Source organism: Mycena indigotica (assembly GCF_014461135.1).
Source record: "Mycena indigotica strain 171206Taipei chromosome Unknown Mind.scaff0017, whole genome shotgun sequence".
In the NCBI taxonomy this organism is placed as follows: domain Eukaryota; kingdom Fungi; phylum Basidiomycota; class Agaricomycetes; order Agaricales; family Mycenaceae; genus Mycena; species Mycena indigotica.
In genome coordinates this window covers 708,780-728,440 of record NW_023503016.1, presented here as the reverse complement: position 1 = coordinate 728,440, position 19,661 = coordinate 708,780, and the positions used below count along the sequence as shown (strand labels likewise).

The 19,661-nt window shown below is 51.4% G+C and overlaps 9 protein-coding genes across 9 annotated transcripts; 4 read left to right on the top strand and 5 right to left on the bottom strand.

The window, feature by feature from the left end:
- Positions 1-861: 861 nt before the first annotated feature.
- MIND_01389600 (uncharacterized protein) lies at positions 862-2,400 on the bottom strand (the record flags this gene model as incomplete). Its single annotated transcript, XM_037370310.1, has 13 exons — positions 862-966; positions 1,011-1,077; positions 1,133-1,157; positions 1,212-1,247; positions 1,291-1,312; positions 1,364-1,391; positions 1,439-1,457; positions 1,502-1,542; positions 1,603-1,867; positions 1,917-2,065; positions 2,111-2,124; positions 2,185-2,297; positions 2,352-2,400. 13 exons carry the CDS (start codon positions 2,398-2,400, stop codon positions 862-864), a joined length of 933 nt encoding a protein of 310 aa, XP_037213311.1.
- Positions 2,401-3,034: 634 nt separating this feature from the next.
- On the top strand, positions 3,035-4,628 carry MIND_01389500 (AGC/PKA protein kinase; the record flags this gene model as incomplete). Its single annotated transcript, XM_037370309.1, has 4 exons — positions 3,035-3,115; positions 3,164-3,624; positions 3,682-3,928; positions 3,981-4,628. 4 exons carry the CDS (start codon positions 3,035-3,037, stop codon positions 4,626-4,628), a joined length of 1,437 nt encoding a protein of 478 aa, XP_037213310.1.
- Positions 4,629-4,762: 134 nt separating this feature from the next.
- On the bottom strand, positions 4,763-6,283 carry MIND_01389400 (F-box domain-containing protein; the record flags this gene model as incomplete). The annotated part of the gene is made up of 3 exons (XM_037370308.1): positions 4,763-5,645; positions 5,694-6,145; positions 6,194-6,283. 3 exons carry the CDS (start codon positions 6,281-6,283, stop codon positions 4,763-4,765), a joined length of 1,425 nt encoding a protein of 474 aa, XP_037213309.1.
- A 286-nt stretch (positions 6,284-6,569) lies between these two features.
- Positions 6,570-8,007, bottom strand: MIND_01389300 (AGC/PKA protein kinase; the record flags this gene model as incomplete). Its single annotated transcript, XM_037370307.1, has 5 exons — positions 7,857-8,007; positions 7,644-7,808; positions 7,361-7,590; positions 7,098-7,313; positions 6,570-7,043 (listed from the first exon to the last, which is right to left on the bottom strand). Exons 1-5 carry the CDS (start codon positions 7,966-7,968, stop codon positions 6,570-6,572), a joined length of 1,197 nt encoding a protein of 398 aa, XP_037213308.1. The 5' UTR covers positions 7,969-8,007.
- A 1,420-nt stretch (positions 8,008-9,427) lies between these two features.
- Positions 9,428-10,450, bottom strand: MIND_01389200 (N-acetyltransferase domain-containing protein; the record flags this gene model as incomplete). The annotated part of the gene is made up of 1 exon (XM_037370306.1): positions 9,428-10,450. The coding sequence occupies one exon, from the start codon at positions 10,448-10,450 to the stop codon at positions 9,428-9,430; it is 1,023 nt and encodes a 340-aa protein (XP_037213307.1).
- A 1,366-nt stretch (positions 10,451-11,816) lies between these two features.
- On the top strand, positions 11,817-13,439 carry MIND_01389100 (F-box domain-containing protein; the record flags this gene model as incomplete). Its single annotated transcript, XM_037370305.1, has 4 exons — positions 11,817-11,942; positions 12,001-12,446; positions 12,507-12,750; positions 12,801-13,439. The coding sequence occupies exons 1-4, from the start codon at positions 11,832-11,834 to the stop codon at positions 13,437-13,439; spliced, it is 1,440 nt and encodes a 479-aa protein (XP_037213306.1). The 5' UTR covers positions 11,817-11,831.
- Positions 13,440-13,961: 522 nt separating this feature from the next.
- On the top strand, positions 13,962-15,033 carry MIND_01389000 (uncharacterized protein; the record flags this gene model as incomplete). The annotated part of the gene is made up of 2 exons (XM_037370304.1): positions 13,962-13,981; positions 14,034-15,033. 2 exons carry the CDS (start codon positions 13,962-13,964, stop codon positions 15,031-15,033), a joined length of 1,020 nt encoding a protein of 339 aa, XP_037213305.1.
- An 86-nt stretch (positions 15,034-15,119) lies between these two features.
- MIND_01388900 (uncharacterized protein) lies at positions 15,120-16,696 on the bottom strand (the record flags this gene model as incomplete). The annotated part of the gene is made up of 3 exons (XM_037370303.1): positions 16,589-16,696; positions 16,089-16,546; positions 15,120-16,038 (listed from the first exon to the last, which is right to left on the bottom strand). Exons 1-3 carry the CDS (start codon positions 16,667-16,669, stop codon positions 15,120-15,122), a joined length of 1,458 nt encoding a protein of 485 aa, XP_037213304.1. The 5' UTR covers positions 16,670-16,696.
- Positions 16,697-17,140: 444 nt separating this feature from the next.
- On the top strand, positions 17,141-19,656 carry MIND_01388800 (Tripeptidyl peptidase A; the record flags this gene model as incomplete). The annotated part of the gene is made up of 15 exons (XM_037370302.1): positions 17,141-17,880; positions 17,933-17,962; positions 18,012-18,094; positions 18,143-18,196; positions 18,247-18,440; positions 18,496-18,504; positions 18,555-18,601; positions 18,657-18,714; positions 18,765-18,832; positions 18,878-18,975; positions 19,023-19,133; positions 19,187-19,376; positions 19,432-19,485; positions 19,544-19,560; positions 19,610-19,656. 15 exons carry the CDS (start codon positions 17,141-17,143, stop codon positions 19,654-19,656), a joined length of 1,800 nt encoding a protein of 599 aa, XP_037213303.1.
- Positions 19,657-19,661: the final 5 nt, after the last annotated feature.

Here is a 19,661-nt window from a genome sequence, read left to right as displayed (position 1 = left end):
TACCTGATCTCTGTATTCCACTATCTCGGGTCCCTACAGATTGCAAATAAGGGTTTAGGGTCTGCAAATAAGGAAATGAAGCACATGGAACCATTCCTTGATTTTTTCTCCAATTTAAGCAATTTTTTTCTCTTCTGTAGTCTATTTCACCTCCTACCCCTATTTTTGGCAAAATAGCTAGAGATAATCTTTTAAAAAGCATTTTGGCATAGACTCTCCCTGCTTATTTCACTTTTTTATCATTCAAAACAGGTATGAAGGGCTAGTTGTGATATACTGGGGCGGAAAAGCATGTCAGTGACCTTCTCGGAGTGTCCGTGTCAGCAGGCAGTCCGGCCGCTTGAAGCCAGAGCAACTTGTTTTCCTGCCCGACTTGCTTTTCAAGGGTGGGGGTTGTCGGCCGAGATGTCCGGTCCGGGAGAGCGATCGCTTGACAGGCGGGATCGATAGCCAGCGATAAGGGGCCACGAGCAGCCTCGAGGCGGACGCAAGGCTGGAGAAAGGCACTAATGGCCCAGTGAGATGAGGGAAAGGAAGAAAGAAGGATACCCTGACTGACCTTGAGGTGATGGAAGATGTGTCATGTCGTGACAAGGATAGTCCCAGACCACGGGTCCGGCTGCGCATTTCGACCCAAACCGACCAGCACTATCATCACTTCCTACCCCGATCAGCTCACCGCCCCCATGAACAGTCCAAGTCCCAGCCTCATACACCCCGAGACTACCTCCAAGTTGGCAATTCGGCACACGGAGACGATTCCGATGTTATCACAATGCATGATTTGTCAAGAGCAACCACTAGTATAGCAAGATAGTCCTCGAACCCAAAGCAAAATATGCCGATTCGAGACAGATCCCCTCACACCGAAGCTTCGGCCTTGCCCAAACGATTGTCACGGTGCAGCTTCGCTTCCACGCGAAACATCTCGACGTCTTCGAGGCGAGAGCCGGCTTGAGAATGACTCTGCATCTCATCAGGCTCCAGAATTGGCCCGCAAATTAACTTACAAATTGTGGGGCAGAGGACGGCAACGAGACGTTGGTCATCTTTCGCAGACTGCTTCGAGAGTTGAGGCTGGGAGTAATGAGACATGTCAACACCGGCTGCATAGATTTTGACAAAAACGGACCTAGCTAGAAGCGAGTTGGAAAATACTAAAATGTGTGCGTGAGTATTCAATCAAGATAAGATTTCCTAAACAAACGGACATCGAGATTTGACGATCAAGACCGCAAGCCACACAACTATCGATCGTCAGTGAAAGCAAACGGAAGGCGAGAAACCAACAGGATTGTGTCATTTTTTCGTACTGTCCACAAACGAGATTCAGAAAAGACTCCGATGAAGCCGTTCCACTCACGAAGATCAGGATGAGAACACTGCAAAGACTGAAAGTGATGAGTCGCTTGTTTTGCAGCAAACCATTAGCGCGAACCTGGTTACAACGCCGGTCTCTAAACAAAAACTCAGAATAAGAACAAGTCGTTGTAAAACATACCGATGGTCCACGCGATAACTTGATCGATCATGGCGGCCGTACTGGGAGTGAAGGTAAGAGCCAGTGGAGGGTAAACAGCGAGAAACCAACGAGAAACATACTTCGCGGTTCCTTGCTGACGGTTTTGGAACAGCAAAAACACCAATACCGCTGAAATACCCAAGTCGGTGACGACGCTTAAGATTGCTGTAGCCAAAATGTCCCATCCCCATTGAGATTCTGCGCCGGCCCAGGTCCCCGTTTTAAAACCAGCGATAGCGATGCTAAGAGTGCCCATGAAGTAGACAACAGCAAGAACTGAGAGGGCGATAGGTATTAACAGTCTTTGTGAGAGCTGATTGATTCGGTAGGTAAAGAACAATTCAACTACAAAGCAACATCAGTCGAGTGATCATTAAGGCAGAAATCGCCTCACCGAGAGTTGTAATGGCTCCAGTCAGAATAAACGCCACCATGAGAGCAGGCAATGCGTTTTGGAGAACATGGTTCCTGTCTCCGAAGTCTGTGACCGTGTAGAAATATAGGACATAACCAACTAAAGCCGCTTGGGCGGCCTCCAAGAGCCTGAACGATGTGAGTTGCCAACATCACGAATACTTGTGAGCATACCACACTAAAGCAACCTAGCAAATCAATCTCAGCCCTTGCGCCAGAGCCAGTCGCTTCCATCTAGGGCAACTCACCATGGAACGAATCCATATTGGGTCTTCGGGAAACCGACCATAGTATATATAGGCTTGGGTAGTTGTGATTCCAAAGAGCACGTAGGACACTAGAACGCCGATTTGAAGTGCGCCTAACAGATTGCAGGGTCAATGGTATGGAGACTGTGTCGTGTTGGACAACTAACCAACGGTATTATTGACGAAAGTTTGGGGAATGAGCAAGGGAGAGTCCATATGTTCGTAGGCCTGGGATTGCAAGATCCATACGGATGGTTAAATAGAGGTGACAGAGACTGGTGTTGGGAATGTCATGGGTAACCCGACTCTGCCAGAATCAACGTATGCTATGCATCTATTGATTCCATTTTATCCTCGCCCATAATGGAGTCGAACGAAACCGCGATTTGCTCGGACAGCTCGTATTTTGGGCAGAACGGGTGAAAGTCTCCGCGCGGCAAGCAATCAGGATGCGAGAGAGCTGGTAGGGAATCCCGCGAAGAGCATCGATGATTGGTTGAGACGAAAAGCTCCTGGATGTATGTTGCTTGGAAGTTCTGGAGCCTGGCAAGTAGCGCACCTCTTCTTCTATCTTGGCGGATGGTGGTGATGGAGGTTGAGCTCGGGAGTCGCGTCTTGCTATCGAAGCAGAACCAAATATAGCAGTTAGGGCCTAGTAGCGCGATTTGGTCGCATCTCTCCGGAAAAAGTTGTCGTTCATTGAACTTGAGCAAAGAGTACTGACAACTGTGTAGACATTTAATAAATTTGCCCCACATGTGCACTACCAGCGTGTGTACCTCGGCGCAGATGGACGAAGAAATTGAAAAAACTGTGACGCGTCACAAACTGATGATCGGAACCCTTGTCGATGTTGGCGACAATTCCGACGGACATCCTCTTCGAAATTGTAGCTCATCTCGAGCTCTCTGATGCTGTTTCCCTGACTCTGGTATGTCCCCTTCAATTCTCTTAGATGCTTACTTATGGGCCAAGGCAGACCTGTACCGGTCTCCGCCAATTGGCCTCTGAGCGCAACTTCTGGATTCTCATTCTCAACTCGGCGCGAATAAGCACCCCAATCGGCTGTCCTGCGCTATTAGATCTCTCGATATACCCTCTCTCAAAACTAAAGCACCTCGCTCTATCCCAACTCACGCTCGAGCAAACTTGGTCCGCGCAACACCCCCAACTACGACCAATTCGACCCTTCCAAGCGGCCAACCTTCCTGAGCCTGCGATCATCATACATAGCGTGCAGGGCACGGATGTCTTGATCCTACACGTGCCAAACACCGGGGAGATTTACTGTTGGGACAAGCGTGAAGCGCGCCTTTTCCCTGGTGTCACCCACCGGATTCCGACGAGTGGGAGCATTACTTCGGTCTCGGTGCCAAATGACTCTGACGGTCTGTCGCGTGAGTCGGTCGCGGTAATTGTCAGAAGTTGGGGGTTTCTGGTGTATGTCTAGAATCGTTTCTCTCCTTCTCGATATATCGTCTAATTCCGCAACCCAAGTACTTACTGGCAATACATCATCACCGTACGACACAAAAACGGCAAAGCAACTGCGCTGGAATACGAGGCATCCGAAATTACTAGGTCTCCGGATTTCAGTGGACTCGGGTGTCTTTTTTTCGACCCCCATGTCACTGGATGTCTGACCATTGACTCGGCTTTGAACGTCTGGCTATCGACTGCAGCACGCGATCATAGCCCTAACAATAATGCTGTCACCTATGAAAGGGTTGCGCAGTTGTACAACGTTAGTCTCTTCTCAACCAGTGTAGTACCACATCCAACAGAATTGTTTTCAGAACTCCGGCCAGATTGCATCCTGCTGCTTCACCTACCGCGGGCATATCTACAATACCCTAGAGGTACCCGGCGGACAGTCGTTCAGAATCTTTCACCTCTCGCGACAATTGGTTCAGTCGAAGCACCAAATACCATCTACACACGACGTTTACCAGTACACCGTGGCTATCGAGGGCGGGAACACACAGATGGAAAACGCTGAAAGCATATGCTTTAACCTCCCCACCTCGCCGCAATACGGCATCTGTGCCGTGTTTGTCCGCTCCGACGATCTCACTGTTTGGTTTACCTTTGTGCCTTGCGCGCCTGCGACCACCGAAAGCGCGGTTACCTCTCCACTTGACTTTCCTTTCAACGCGCTGGTCGCCAAGATTTCAGGGGTGTTGGTGAACAGAGTGCTTGTTTGGCTGGACCACAGTGGACACAACCTTGCGGCGGTCATCCGGCGACCTGATGGGCCGAGGCTGACATTGGTGCGCTACCACCCAGGCAATGAACGACGACCTGCGACCACCTCAGAGCATTGGCTCCAGACTCCCGCGGGCATCGATCTTCTAGCAACCAAGTCGTGCTGCATTGACGATACATCCGGGACCGTCCATCTCGTGGACCAGGACGCAGTCTTCCACACTTTAAACTACGTCTAGAGTATGGTGTTCTTAAGTAGAATGACTCTAAATTTTTGCATTTGAAGTTGGTGGTAGGGCGGTCCCTTACAGTAACAAATTTAACTACTACTAATCATCCATTGACTGGGGAACAGACAGAGGCCGAAACTGCATTATGTATAGTAGAAGGTTGTCAGCATGCCCTTGTTGTCTACCAGATGCAGTGTTCCCGCGGTTTCGTCCAGACAAACAGTGCTGAGCGTGAGCAAATCAATCGAAGACGGTACATCCAGTGTATGCACCGAAGTTGGCTCTGCTGCTTGCGGGTGATAGCGCACGAGCTTGAGCTCCGGTCCGCGGGCCAATTCCACCACGATGGCGACGTTGAAGCCACCATGGTCCATCCAGACCAGCGGCATCGCATTTGCTGGCCGGCCCGGAGTATATGCCATGCTGCATGGTTGGCTGAACGACAATGGGGAGTCGTCGCCATTGTCCGACGCGTGGGTCAGCGCGCAAGGCAGAAATCCAAGCACCACTGTCGAGTCTTCTGCCCCCTCGCCTTCCCAGCGGACAAACACTGCACTAACACCATAAAAAGGTGTGCTGGGAAGCATGAAGCAGAAGGGGCCGGCGCCAATGTGGTCTTCAATGACAGGGATAGAGCAGAGCCAAATCTGACCCTCCTCAAACTTTCTGGAGAGGACGGTATTGCGCGAAAAGTGTTGGATTTGCGCTGTTGCGCCGTCCTCCAGCAGGGTGTAGATGTGTCCTTGATAGACAAAGCTCAGCGTCATGTCCTCTGGGTCGAGTTCACGGTGGAGGGTGACGAGCTGGCTGGCTTCGTCAGAAAGCCGCGCGTTGGGACCGCGTTGGGAGACCGTCAATGTGAGGTGTTCGTCGATGTCATCAACAACAGCACATCCGACGACATCTTCGCTGACAAATATGCTCTCGAAGTGGGCCGCCCGCGTCTCGATTTCGGTGCACGAGTGCTCGATCCCGGTGGCCTTGCGGTCGTCATGAGAAATAGTCACAACGTGGGCGTATCGTCTGCTGAGAAGTAGTGTCAGCTATACCTTCTGTGAAGAAGACAAGACAAACAACGGCGCATCCACCCGGCGGATTATGAAAGCAACCGTACTCGCCCCGTCTCTGTCGCAAGGCGCTGCAACGTCGACCACCTGCCCGCCAGTCGGAATAGCGGGAAAGGGGAAAGCCAGAGCAGTCTGTTTGTCCCAGCACACAACTTGTCCCCGCCTGGGGAAGTAGAGCAGCAGGATATCGGTCCCCTGTGCGCTGAATATGATGTCTAACGGCTCGTCGAAAGCGGTAATCCCAGGGGGTTTCGCAGACGGCAGGATCACGGGCCGGGCCCAGCTGCTTTCGAGTCTCAGTTTATGCAATGCTATCGATTTCAACCGGGAAAGTGTATATTGGGGTCGCGATAGATCCGTATGGGGCGAGGCTGCGAGTGGGCAAGAGAGGCGCGTGTTTCTCAGAACAGAAATCCAGAGACTGCGGTCGTTGTTGAGGGTATAGAAGGCTGAGCAGGTCTGTTCTAAAAGTCAGTTAGAGCCGCGGCGGTTTTGCATATACCTGACCTGGAGCAACGAAAAGACATCTGCGAGCTCGAGAAACGCCACAACTTCCAGAATAAGTTCCAGGGGCACATCGGACAGCGCAAGTGCCATAAAGGGCAAGACCAAGATGGGTCTTTCCAAAAAGAGCCTGCTGCAATTGTGATTGCTTCCTGTTTTATCCTTATGTCAAAGTTACAGTAGCTAGTTGGGCAAAGCCATCCTACTGGTACAAGAAGTAATTCCACAAGTGAACCGTAAAAGCACGTCAAAAGTCGTTCTGAATCGTTTCGCACAAGCCGCATCCACAACCCCCTGCCTAATGGACCAGCCACCGCTATTTCCCGAAGCCCTTTCGACGAATAAAAGACCGGGGGCTGCCATCGCGCTTGGTTCTTTTTCACTGTTCGGCAGTGTAGTTGAAGTCGGGGAAGAGGTGACCACTGAGGTCGGGCCCAATCACGCCGTACCCTGATGTGGCGTCTTCCTCTGGATAGCGGTCAAATGCGCTCGCATCCCCTTCGCCTGCAATTCGTGGCAGATATGGCGCAGTAATTTCCCGTTTCTCCAGCTTCTCCCAGTCGACTTCGCGGAACCAGGGGTGGGCAAACACGTCGTTGGCACCATGGCGCATGTTACCGTACCGCTTGGATGGGTCACCCTCCATGAGCTTCATGATTAGGTCTTTCGCCGCCTCGGAGAACGCAGCGGGCGGGAACGCAATTTTGGACGGTCCTGCTTGAATGCGGTCGTAGAGGATAAGGTGGTTTGTTTCAGTCATGTGGTATGGGGGGAGGCCAAACAACATCTCGTAGATGAGGATGCCGAGGGCATACCAATCGACGGACTTGTTATATCGTTGTTGTCCAATAACCTTTGTTTCTCTCGTAAGAAAATGCTATGTGCGAGAAGCATGAGGGAAACACACCTCCGGGGCAAGGTAATCTGGCGTCCCACAGAGTGTCCATGTCGTTGTGTCAACAGCCTTTGCGAAGCCAAAGTCTGCGACCTTGATGTGGCCGTCAGCATTGAGGAGAACATTCTCGGGTTTCAGGTCGCGATAAATTATGCCGAGCCCGTGCAGATAATTCAGAGCAAGACCAACTTCCGCGGCGTAGAATTTTGCGACCGGGTCAGGGAAACGCTTCGGAAGTTTAGTGGAAGATGGTGGCGCAAGACAGGGAGACTCACATTCGACCTCCGTAGTAGCGTGAACAACTCTCCGCCTGGCACGAAGTCCATGACCATGTAGAGATTTGCGCTGTCCTGGAAATAGCCCCAGAGGTTGATGATAAATGCATGTTGGACACATTCAAGCATCCGTTGCTCATTGTTGGTGTGCTCGACCTGCTTCATTTTGACGACACGTTCCTTATTGAGCACCTTGATTGCATAGAAGCGCATGTTGTGCTTGCTTCGGACTAGAACCGGGAGAAGTCAATGATGATAGCGATGTTGGCCGGCCAGAACGTACCTAGATGAACCCTACCAAAACTGCCTGTCCCAAGCGTGCGTTGGATGAGGAAATCGTCCAGCCGGTAGACACCTCTCGGTCGGACTGGGGCGAGCGGTTGGGGTCGGGGCATAAAACGCGGTTCTTCTTCAACTGCTTCCATTTCGGAGCCGTAGACCCGCTTGTCTGTCCAAGCATCGCTCATCGATGTCGCCTGCGTTGAAATCGACCCACGATGCCCATAGCTTGACTGCGAGAGGAAGTCTGAGGACGAGGTGGGGCTATTAAGGTCGTCTGCGCGATGTGGGAGATGGTGGCCAAGCTTATCCGCCATTCTTCTAATCATCCAATGTCGCGGCGGGGCTGGGGGAAGAATGGAGGCCGGAAGAAAGAGATGAATGGGGTCATTGTCTGCTCAACGTCACATGACACCTGTCAAGACGCGTCCGCCATCAAAAACGAGGACAAGGCACACCGCACAAGTACAAGGTGTTGTCGTTAGCTACTCCGCTACTATGGTATCCCGGGACGACCACAAGTGTTTCAGATGCCTATGGTCTCCGACGCCCTTGCCATTGTACTTTTTTCCTCTCGAACCTGTCCTCACAAATCTGCATTGGGGCAAATTTAGCCTGAGGCGAACTGATTTATTGCTGGCAGTGACACTCCTCTTGAACCCTTAGTCCAAAGTCGTGCCTTGCACAACAGCTGCCAGAGAATACAATCCAACAGACAGACATCTTACATTCAGGACAAAAGAAAGTGGACGATGGATACGCAAGCAGTTTGTAGCAGTGCCAAATCGTTGTTAGATTGCGACGTCTACAGCAAGTAAATGCAAGGGGGTGCTTCTCGGACTCCAGACATATGGTTCGACACTGGAAGGTGACAATGAACAGAGAAACATTGAATCTGACGCTGGCCACTTGACGCCCAGGGAAATTCCGAACGTGAGGATAAAGTTCATCACGGATAGGATAGAATTAAGCACGACAATCCAATAGACGCGGGGGTAAGTAGCCGCGCCGAACGCCGATTCTGATGCTTCCTCTCTCTGGGGTGTGTGTTCGTGCGAGGAGTTGCACAGACATTCCAAAATTGTCCTGGTTGTCAAAGGCAAAACTACCGCACTGCTGTTGCCCTTGAGATGACTCGAACGGCGTAACGGGAGAACACACCGTATTTCTCGGCCTTCTCTATCTTTTTCTTCTCCCGTGCAAGGATGAGAGTTTACGATTTATTTTGAGAGGGGACTGCCCCCTGGGCCGCGCGGGCAAGAGCTATTTCCTCCTGAACCGCATGTTAATGTCAACGGCCAACAACGAAGTGATTGTTGTTTGCGACACACCTGTTGTTCCCGCTCCTTAACGGCCTTCCGCTATACACACAGTGTTCATGGGCTTAATCAATGTCTAAATGGTGATGACAAACCTCTACAGTGAAAGCGATGAGCTACAGCTGCCAACTGGAGCAAAGTAACAGCAAACTCACCGTTTGCTCTCTCAATCATGGCGGCCCTTCTTGCGCTGTGTCCATACACCCCCACGAAGATTGCGTAGCCAGATATACCGAGAAGACTGTACACCACGCCCCGATGGATGTAGTCCAAAATGGAGAGTGGAGGCATCGGCCCGCGAACCATGGTCGTCAAAACTCAAAATCAATGTGTTACGGTCACGTCACGCCAGTGGAAAGGAAAGTGAGGGAAAACTAAATAATTCGCGCCATTATACGCTACAATAATTACAACAGGTGGGTATTTTAAGTTATACATTTTTATAATAGATACTAAGAAATGTCCGGTGTTACCAATGCCCAAGCTGAACTTTGGACTGGTCTAATCCGATTTCGATCCAGGATTCCACGCCCGCATGAAGCGAGGCGTCGTTGGCCAGGCCTAAGAACCCACAGCGATGGTATACAAACCGAGCAGGGTTGTCGTGGCCGACATAAAGAGCAACTGCCGTTTTTGTCGACAGAAGATGCCTTGTGACCCGCCGGACAAGACGCTCTGCACACCCCCTGCGACGCCAATGGGGGTTGGTGAAGACTTTGGTTATCGTCGCCACGTGGTCAGAGTTTCGCGTGAACGCGGCGATGGACGCGACCTCCTCGTTGCAGATTGGGTCTTCCGTTCGGCGAATGGTGTGGACCCAAACTTGTTGCTGCGAAATCAGCTTTTGGGCCTCGACTAGCGCTTTGGCCTCGGTAAGGAAGAATGGAGCAGAGTCCGCAGCGAACTGGAAGCATAGGGACGCAACCGCATTCACATCCCTGTCGACTGCTGGCCGAAGCTCGATGACTAGACCAGGGAACATCGTGAGTTGTCGCTGTGAAGCGATCGATTTTCGCGTGCAATAACTGAACATCGCGTGATAATATGGTGCCGGCTCTGCTCGCACCCCAGTCAACATCGTCCAGCAGGAAATGAACCCGTGCGCAATGACGTCAGGGGCAAAGACAGAATAGACACGTCTGACCGGCATGGCAGCACGCAGAGCATGTGCCAGCAAATGCAGACGGGGTTGCAGGAATTCGGTAATGCATTGGCAAGACGAGGATGGGCAGATGAACACGGGGTATGCGCCGTTATCTCCGTTCGTGACAGCGAGTATGAGATCGACTTGCTTGGAAGTCTCGACGACAATCCAGCACTGGTCGCGTTTCGACGCGTCAGGTCGACGCGTCAATTGCTTCTCGATGATGGGGAGAGTCACGTTGGAGGAAAGCTCGTTGGCGCGAAGGGTATCCAAGACAGCTTGAGGAAGATCCTCGGCGCTGTAATAGACAGTGGTTTGTGTGTACGATTGAATAGACTGAACAAGCATATGAGTCTGTGTGTGTGAGTCGAGTGGGAGGAGGGGGGATATTGACCCACAGGTAGGAGTCATTTGGCTTTTAAGCACGATCGCGTCCACTGCTGCTGTAAGCTGTTCCTTGCTCAAAAGAGCTACGAGCAATGTCTAAAATGACTCCCCGCACCCGTTTTGCTCACCGAAACGGAATCTAGATCGTCGTCATAGGCTTAGATCACCGCTGCCTTACTTCTCGACGCGCTGTTCCATTCTTCGTGCAGTTGTTCAAATAAAATGACTCCAAAACGGATGCAACAGCCAATTAAGCGCCGGGGCGCCTAGGAAAAAGCCGGCGCTAAGTCACTGAGAATTGACCTAAAGCGGATGAATCCCAGGCGCAAAGATCCTTGAGCTGTATCATTAATCTACACGAGGCAAACAGAGTGAATCAGGACAGGGTTCCGAGGAAGCAGTGACTCACGTTGGAATGTCGCAGCAGCAAGGGTGCCGCAGTGGTGAGCACAATACAGCAGAACAACTGTTGTAGCATTCAACGGTCAACCCGGACATCAGTTCCTTCGCATATTGTCGTGGGGGGAATGAAGGCGTATGGTTGCGATAGAGTTGATTAGTTGTGTCACACAGCACGTCACACCCTACCACCAACCAAAAAAGGCGATTCAAGATGGCAACCGCAGTGAGTGCGCAGGGCACAGTAGTCCGGAAAGTTGGCTGTTACCAAGGCCAGTTCAACAAGTTTCAAGCGGGTATATGAGAATCACCCAAACCCGAACAATTTTTTTTTGACTTCAAAGCAACGGGATAACGAATGGGGCGGGGTTAGGACAAAGAGATCATCGCCAATCTTACCGGATGCTTCGTTCGATATCGATAGCAGCAGGTGTCATCTGGGAAAGAGAAGACCCATAAAAGGCTGTGATTCCTGTGAGCCTGGACCATATCACGATTTACGAACATATCAGGCCAGAAACCTCCGTGCCTGGTTGTTGTGGAGATTTGTCCTGAAATGGGCGGTTTTAAACGCCCACACAGTGGAGTTGGGATTTCGCGGAATCCTTCTGCGGTCACAGTCAAATGTCCAAGCAACAACCAACATTGAAGGAGCTAATGCCGGATCTTGTGGCGTCGGTGCATTGCGTCGGGCCCGTTTGCACTGGCTAGCTGTGCGAGGGTGTTGTCGCTGGTGTACAACATGTAGTTCCGTTTCATTCCGTGGACCTCGCGGAAGCCCTCCGCCGACAGGCGCGTTGCATTTCCACCGAAGCCAAAGATGTTTTTGCGGAGCATGAGCATCATATTCGTTGTTGAGAGGGCACGAGAGTCTCTGAAAAAGTCGACACATCACAGCTGATGATGTGACAAAAACATCAGTGGCTTGGAACAAACCACGATCATGGCTACGGAAACGATACTTCCGAGGCTTCTCCTCTCTCAACTCCCTGTCGAAATCACCCTCGAGGTCGCATCTAAGCTATCTTTGTCTGACGCCCTGTCATTGCTTTGGGTGCGTCTCAATCTTTTCGATAAATTTCCGCTCTCAAGTTCAAACCCGAATAAAACAGACATGCGCGTCATTCTACGCGTTATCTGGCCAGCGCAGCTTCTGGATTGTGATTTTAACCACAGCCCGCGACCACATCCCTCTCCTGTGTCAGCCCTATACTGATTTCTCCGTATATCCTCTCGACAAGCTCCGCGAGCTAGTATATTCACAACTTCGCCTTGAGGGTAACTGGTCTCGGTCTCATCCTCAAGTGAAAAGACACCTCCCTCCCGTAAAATTTGGCGAAAAGGTTGAAATACTTTCAACCCTGCAAGGCACTGGCCTTGCACTTCTCCACCTGCCAGATAGCCGGAAACTGATCTGCTGGGACACAGAAACATCAGGGCAAGAGCCGGTCATTCCTGCTATACCGACAACAGGTCGTATTGTGGGCGTGTCGGCCCCGTTTGGACTGGGAAACGTGAGTTATGTAGCAGTTTTGATTATGCAATGGCATGAACCATAGTGAGTCGTCTCGCCGCAATTTTCGATCCAACGAACGTTGTCAGTGACTCTCTGTCGTAGTACAACCGAGAGACACCTGATAACCATCCACCACAAAGGGAAGATTGTCACCGCATTCACCAACGAGTTCACCCTCTCACGCACTCCGAATGGTCACTATTTCGAATCTCTCTTCCTCACCGAGGACCTAGTCGGAACGCTCCTCGTGGAGGAATCCGACAACCAGTGCTTACTCTCCTTCACTGGAAACAAGGAGATCATGTCTAAACCACAGACGTCCGCCAAAATGGATTTGCCCCAACATGTACGTCTCACTGTTCACCTTGTTTTGTTGACCGTTCTCAAAGCTCGTAGATATTTAACGAACGCGACTTGACAGTGTGTTTCGCGTTCCGTGGCCACTTGTATAATCTCATCGAAGATGGAGAAGTCGTCCAAATCCAACACGTTTCCCGCAAGAGCTTGTCCTCGGGGCGATGTGAGGAGACGAATCTGTTCACGTCCAAAATCAGTGCCGAAGAGGTGCTGCAGCCCTTCTGTTTCATACTCCCCAGCAACCCTCTGTACGGAATCGCCGCAGCATTCATCCATTTCCACACTGCCCACCCCAAAATTCAGCTGATTTTTGTCCCCGCAACTATCGACATTTCCAACGGAGACGATGAAGAGGATTCGCCCCTGATTTTCGCGCCGGATTGCCACATTGTCAACATCGAGGGGCGACCAGCGGACATATCGCTGGTGTGGATGGACCACAGCGGCTGCAACGTCATTTTCATCGTCGCCACTCAACTTACTGAGGCTGCCGAGGGTTTGAGTCTTAAGCTTCTCCTCGTGCGGTACCGCCGCGAAACGCAGAGCTCAACAGTCCACCGGTTGGCGCTTCCGGAAGATTTTGACGGCGCTGTCGCTGCGGTATCGGTCGACGAGACGATGGGTGCGGTCCATTTGGTCAGCGCAGTGGGCACCTTCTTCACACTATATTACGTTTAATTGGGACTAATCTATATGATAACAAAAGTACTTGATGTTTTTTGCACCTAACACTCTCAACATCACAAGCCTGCTTGAAAACACGATTTGTCAGCCGTCATTTTGATGAGTGTCACGTTTATTTTCTTCGTGTTGAACCACCGCGTCATTGTCTGGTCTCCAAGTAAACATGGCCATTGTCTTGTTCTCCGTTCCCTGGCCACAGGGCATCCACATATCGACGCAATTGTTGCTTGCTATTCTTGGGACACATGGCCACACAGCTAATTACAACGCCTTGTTCTCCGAACCGCGAAACAACAACAGTCGGGCCCTTCATAACCTCGAGGTTCTCTCGGCTAGCTTTGTTTGAACCCATCCGTTTTGGCATCCCACTTGCCCCTTCCGATATGGCTGATATTGGCATGTATTTATGCGTTGAGAGGCGGTCAACTAACGCACTTTTGACTGATAGAAACGTCTATCCGCGACGCTCAGCGACATGAGGGTAATGAAATACACGCATCAAATCCGCGCACACCAATGCGTAGGCTACCCGCGGAGTCAGTCTTTGTGCATCGCTCAGACTCTCAAACTCTGCTGAACCTTGACCAGCGTGACGGCCAGCTTGAACTCCCTGGTTGGGCCGCTCATGGCGCTTCTGCAGCCTACGCCGAGCTTCGTAACTCGGGATCCAGAGTCCCGACATTTTGCACACTCAACGCCAAACGTTTCCAATCAGCCTCCTCAAACACGATCACAGGATCCCGGCCCTTCTGGCCAAACCAGTCGGCCGTTGGAAGCGCCACAGCCTGCGCCGAACTCAAGTGGCCTTGCTTACGAACACACTAGTGTGGGCGGCGTCCTCAATGGCACAAACGACACTCAGCCCCGGACCAGCGCCCAAACGTCACGGCGTGCATCGCCCAGCGGTCATGCAACGCGATTCCACCCACAAACCCCTTCCCGCTTTGTTGCAACCCCCACTCCAGTCGCGCGTCACCCTCCTCCGAGTAATACCTCCATCCAAGCTGTCGCATTGAATGCTTCAAGCCCCAATGGAGACCCTCAAATTCTGTTGTCTCCTCATGCGCCCAGCGGCGAAGTCAATCCTAATGCTTATGATCATCCTTCCAATATTCCCAGCGCTGAGCATCGTCCTCATAATCATCCTGGGCAACCACCCCGTGACCATGTGTCTTGTACCTGTGGCACCCCCCACCCACACGCGAACCCCAACAACGCCAATTGCCCTCCAGATACTGGTCGCGGCTTCTTCGATGCCGCCCAGCTGCAGGCGCTCAACAACATTGCACAAAGCACTGCCACTTCTGCCCAAGTGCAGGGTGCCATGATGGCGATGATGCAGACGCAGATGCAGATGCAGGCCCAGACGCAGTGGCAGAACCAGTGGAATCAGTATTGGTGGCACATGTGGCACATGGGTGCACGTGCATGGCAGGCGGCAAATCCAAACCCAAATCCACAGCTGCAACCGCAACCGCAACCGCAAGAACACTGGTACGGCGGGCCGTGGCTGCGACATGGGTTGTATACTGAGGAACAGTTGAACCGAATTGCGGGAGCCCGGGCGCCGGCAGTTGTTGCGGCTTAAAGTTGACTGAGTTTACAAGATATAGTAGGGTGCTACAAGTAATAATGACAGCGCACATAATAACACAAGTTGTCCAACAAAGGGGTTTAAACGTAGCTCAGTGTGTGAAATACTTCGATCCGGTCAATGAGATGAACAGTCCCCGACGCATCGTCGACGTAGCAAGAGTGGACCCCCTGCAAGTCCAGCTTCTCGGGACTCTGCGGCCAATGTACCGTGACTGATCCAGGGGAGTCAGGTTTTTCAGGTGGGTGGTACCGAGCCAGCATCAATTTATGACTGTTGTCTTGCTGTATTACGCCCAGTACATTGCGGCCACTGTGGTCGACACAGAATGGACCCGGCAATTCGTTGTCCACTGAGGTATCAACAGGAATTGCGATGTGTGTCAAATGAGTCGAGGAGAAGTCGAGGGGGGGAGCAAGACTGTCTTCTGCGGTGTCGTCTTGTACCGGCAGGCAAGGCACAAAGAGGACGGAGACGGCCGCTTTGGTTCCTCGAATGTACACCCCAGAAATACCATATCGAGGAGAGCTAGGAAGACACCAGCAAGAGGTCGAGGGGACAGTAATGGGGATTTGGAAGTCGTCGAGCTTGTAGTATCGCAACCATTTGTGTTTTCCGCGTTTTAAGGTGGTCCGTGGTAGATGGAGTATTTCGAGAGACATAACTCCACATAGAAGAAGGATAAAGCCATGGCCATGGTAGCTGAAAGACCGTGCATGCGGTTCGCCGGCGCTGCCATCCACGTCGTAGAGCTGTGCCACCTGTCTGTATCTAATAGAGGAGGATGATGGATTCCCTTCGCGCTCGGCAACGGAAAGCCAGCTTGCTTCAGTGTCAAATGCATCTTCAAATATGCAGCACGTCGTCGCGTTTGAGACAGGAAACAGGCCTGTGGGATCCCCGATAAAACCGTCGTCGCTGATTTCGGTAGACTTGTGTTCCAGCATGAGCGCCTTGCCGTCTTTGTGGCGTATGGTTATGATGGACTGCGAGTGAGTGCTGCGAATGAATGAGTTGTATGGTTGACCATAGCACATTATGTAACCAACCGGGGTCCCTCTCGGTCGCGAGTAATGAAGATGAAAGAGTCGCAGGAGACACCATCGGAATAATTGGGTACCACGATCGATTTAATTTCCCCGCCCAAGCTGATTGGGCCCACCTCCGCAAAAAAGCATGCCTCGCGCTTGTCCCAGCAGTACAATATGTCTGAAAACATGCCATAAAGGAGCAGTATATCCGTGCCTTGCACGCCGCATAGTATCCTTGAGGACTCAAGAAGATCACCAGTTTTCAGGGGCCGAGTGAGGCTGAGCTGGGGCTGTTCTGTCGACCAATTTGCTTCAAGCTTGAGTTTGGACAACGCAAGTGACTTTAATTCGGCGAGAGTGAATGTGGCGAGGTCTGATAGTGGGGGACAATCAAGCGGAGCCAAGATTCGGGCAGCGCTGAGGATGAGTATCCAGAAATTGCGTTGGCATGTCAGACTACGGAGAGGAGTACAAGTCTGTTGTGGTCGGTATCGGAATTGGCGAGAACACAGACATACCATAGTCATAGATACGGCATCTCGGAGCCCCAAATGCCTTGTAATTTCGAGGGCGATATCTGTTGGAATACTTTCCAACATCGTCGATGTCGTCGTGGAACGAACCAACGTTCCCATCATGATCACTGATCATGACAAATCAATCAGCACCTCACTTCTTCCAACATCTTGCAGCTGGCTGCGAGCGGAGTTGTGATAGCTCAGTCGTTTTCCCGTGAAAGCTTTCATGTGCAGCGCCTTGTGGGCCTGGCTACCAAGTAAGTTGCGAAACTTGAACGCAACAAATATCCATTGAAACAACTTCAAACAAGCGGGTTGAAGCTGCCCTCCCACGTCTAGCGACACTGTCCGAGGCCAACAGCCAGCGCCGAGTTCGGCGACGCCGCCGATGCGACTTGCGCTCAATTCTAGTCCAAGCGGGTCGTTCTCGTGCTTCTTCACCGGGGAGTTGTCCCCGCGCAACATAAATAACGTCTTCGATGGCCGTGTCTCTGCTTACCGGTAAGCCTATAAATATGGCTTGCACTCTTCGCTGACCCTTCAAGTTGAATCATGCTCTTAGCCCACCCACTGGCGTTGGCGCTCCCCTGGATATTTCTCGGCTCTTCGGCTGCTCGTAGCACTTTTCTCGTCAAGCACTCTCTTCCAGAAGTCCCAGCTGGATGGACGCACGTCCATGACGAGCCCATATCTTCGGCCTACAGAATGCGACTACGGTTTGGGCTGACACAACCCCATTTTCCAGCTTTGGAAACCACCCTTCACCAAATCAGCGACCCGTCACATCCTTCTTATGGACAACATCTGAGCAAGGACGAAGTTTTGTCCTTGTCTCGTCCCTCGGATGATACTCTTGCTGTAGTAGAGGCTTGGCTGGCTGAAAATAACGCTGGCTCGGTCGTGTGGTCGCCTTCACAAGACAGCGTGTCTGCTGTCCTCGATGTGGAAAAGGCCGAGGAGATGCTTTCGACGCGGTTCGGCGTGTTTGAGCATCAGAGAAGCGGAAAACGGGCCTTGCGCACCCTCGAGTACAGTCTCCCCAAAGAACTGCTGGCACATATCACCTTCGTCCACCCGCCTACCTCGTTCATGGAGCCCGTCCGCCGGGACAGAGCGCAGTTTGATGTAGTGAAGCGCGACGGCTCCACCCTCGTCAAGCGTCCTGTGGTATTAAATCAGAGCGATTTCACGAGCTGCGTGTCTGTTATTGACCCGCCTTGTGTCCGGAAAATGTACAACATCGGGAATTACACGCCGCAGGCTGTGGCAAAAGGCGGAAATAGGATTGGAGTGTGCGTCAAATGCCTACTTTCTTCCTTTCGCATCTAATCTTACAACTTTCAGAACTGGTTATCTCGATATTTGGGCCAAACCGTACATTTCCGTCCTGATATAAGTAAAACACTAATACTCGATGTTTTAGGGAATCATTTGCCCTTTATCTGGACGACTACATCCCTGAGTCCAGAGGAAAGAATTTCACCTTTGACGTTGTCAATATAACCGGTTAGCAAACATCCGAACCTTATGCTCTGTCTAATCTCGATGCTCCAGGTCCGTTCCCCGCCAAGGATGCAGAATCCGAAGGAAACCTTGATACCCAGCTTGGTAAGGTCACTACACTCATAATCGATACTGTTACTGACGGTCTTGGAAAGCGATCCAAGTGGCCTATCCGATCCCCATGACATATTATACCGCCAATTCGATTCCGCCTTACATTCCAGACCAGAATCAGGATGGGGAAATTCCTGGACAAAACGAGCCGTACCTGCAACTTATCGATCATATATTGGCTTTGGACAACCCTCCAAGCGTGATTACGACGTCGTATGGTGACGATGAACAAACAGTGAGTGTTCAATATTCCGAGGCGATATGCAACAAACTGATGCAAATCAACCAAGGTTCCTCGGGTGGGTGATTCCGAACCATCGAATCAATAAGGAACCTATCTCCATTGTAGGACTACGCGGATGCTGTTTGTCACGGATTTGCCAAACTTGGTGCGAGGTTCGACTTTTTCTAACGAAAACGCAACACGTAGTTTGTCTGACCAAGCTTGCAGAGGAGTGTCTGTCATGTTCAGCACAGGAGACCAGGGAGTGGGAACATTTTGGGCTCCGGTGAGCATCCAGCGTGTTGTCGACGTTTTGAACTCACCTGTGGTTTCTAGGATTGCATCGCAAACACGGGAAACAATGCAACGACTTTCCTCCCCGTGTTTCCGGCGTCATGCCCCTAGTATGACTCTCAATGGGCTGTTTCCTTGCATTTAACGGTATTCAGCGTTACTTCTGTGGGTATGACCGAATTCCTCTCTGGGACCGCGTCCCTCGGCTCGGGAGCTGGTTTCTCGTACTACTATCAACGGCCGGCATATCAAGGTGAGCCTATGGAACTAACAAGCTACATCCAACTCACATGTAGAAAGACGCTGTCGTCACGAAATATCTTACCGGCCCAGCAAACGTCAACGAAACCGCTCAGAAATCAAGCATGTACAACCATAAAGGACGGGCTTATCCTGATATTGTTTGTGCTGGTGGGCTCTCTCTCTTGCACCCTCCCCCGCGCTATGCACTCAGTTTCTATTAGACAGCGGGGCTTTCTTCGATTATTATTACAACCGTTGGGATATTGGTGGCGGGACCAGTGCCGCCGTGCCTACAGCTGCAGGCATAGTCGCACTCCTCAATGACTGGCGCATCAAGCATGGGAAGCCAACTATGGGCTTCCTCAACCCATTTTTATATGGGGCTGGCTCCAAGGGCCTGGTTGATGTCACGTTTGTGTTTTTTTTTTGTTTGCTTCCAATTAACAATTCGCTATGTCTGAATCAGTGAGGGTTCCGTGTGGGGTTGCGGGCTGGAGCCGGCTTTCAATGCCACGGCTGGGTGAGTTGTCTATGGTCCATATTCTACCTGAAGAAATAGAATGTTGACTTGCGATCAGATGGGATCCTGCCAGTGGTATGTTTGTGAGGGTAACGCCTACAAATCACTGACTTGATCGTTCCAGGTCTCGGATACTTCGACTTCAAGAAGCTCCAACAATTAGTCCTGTAGTCGTG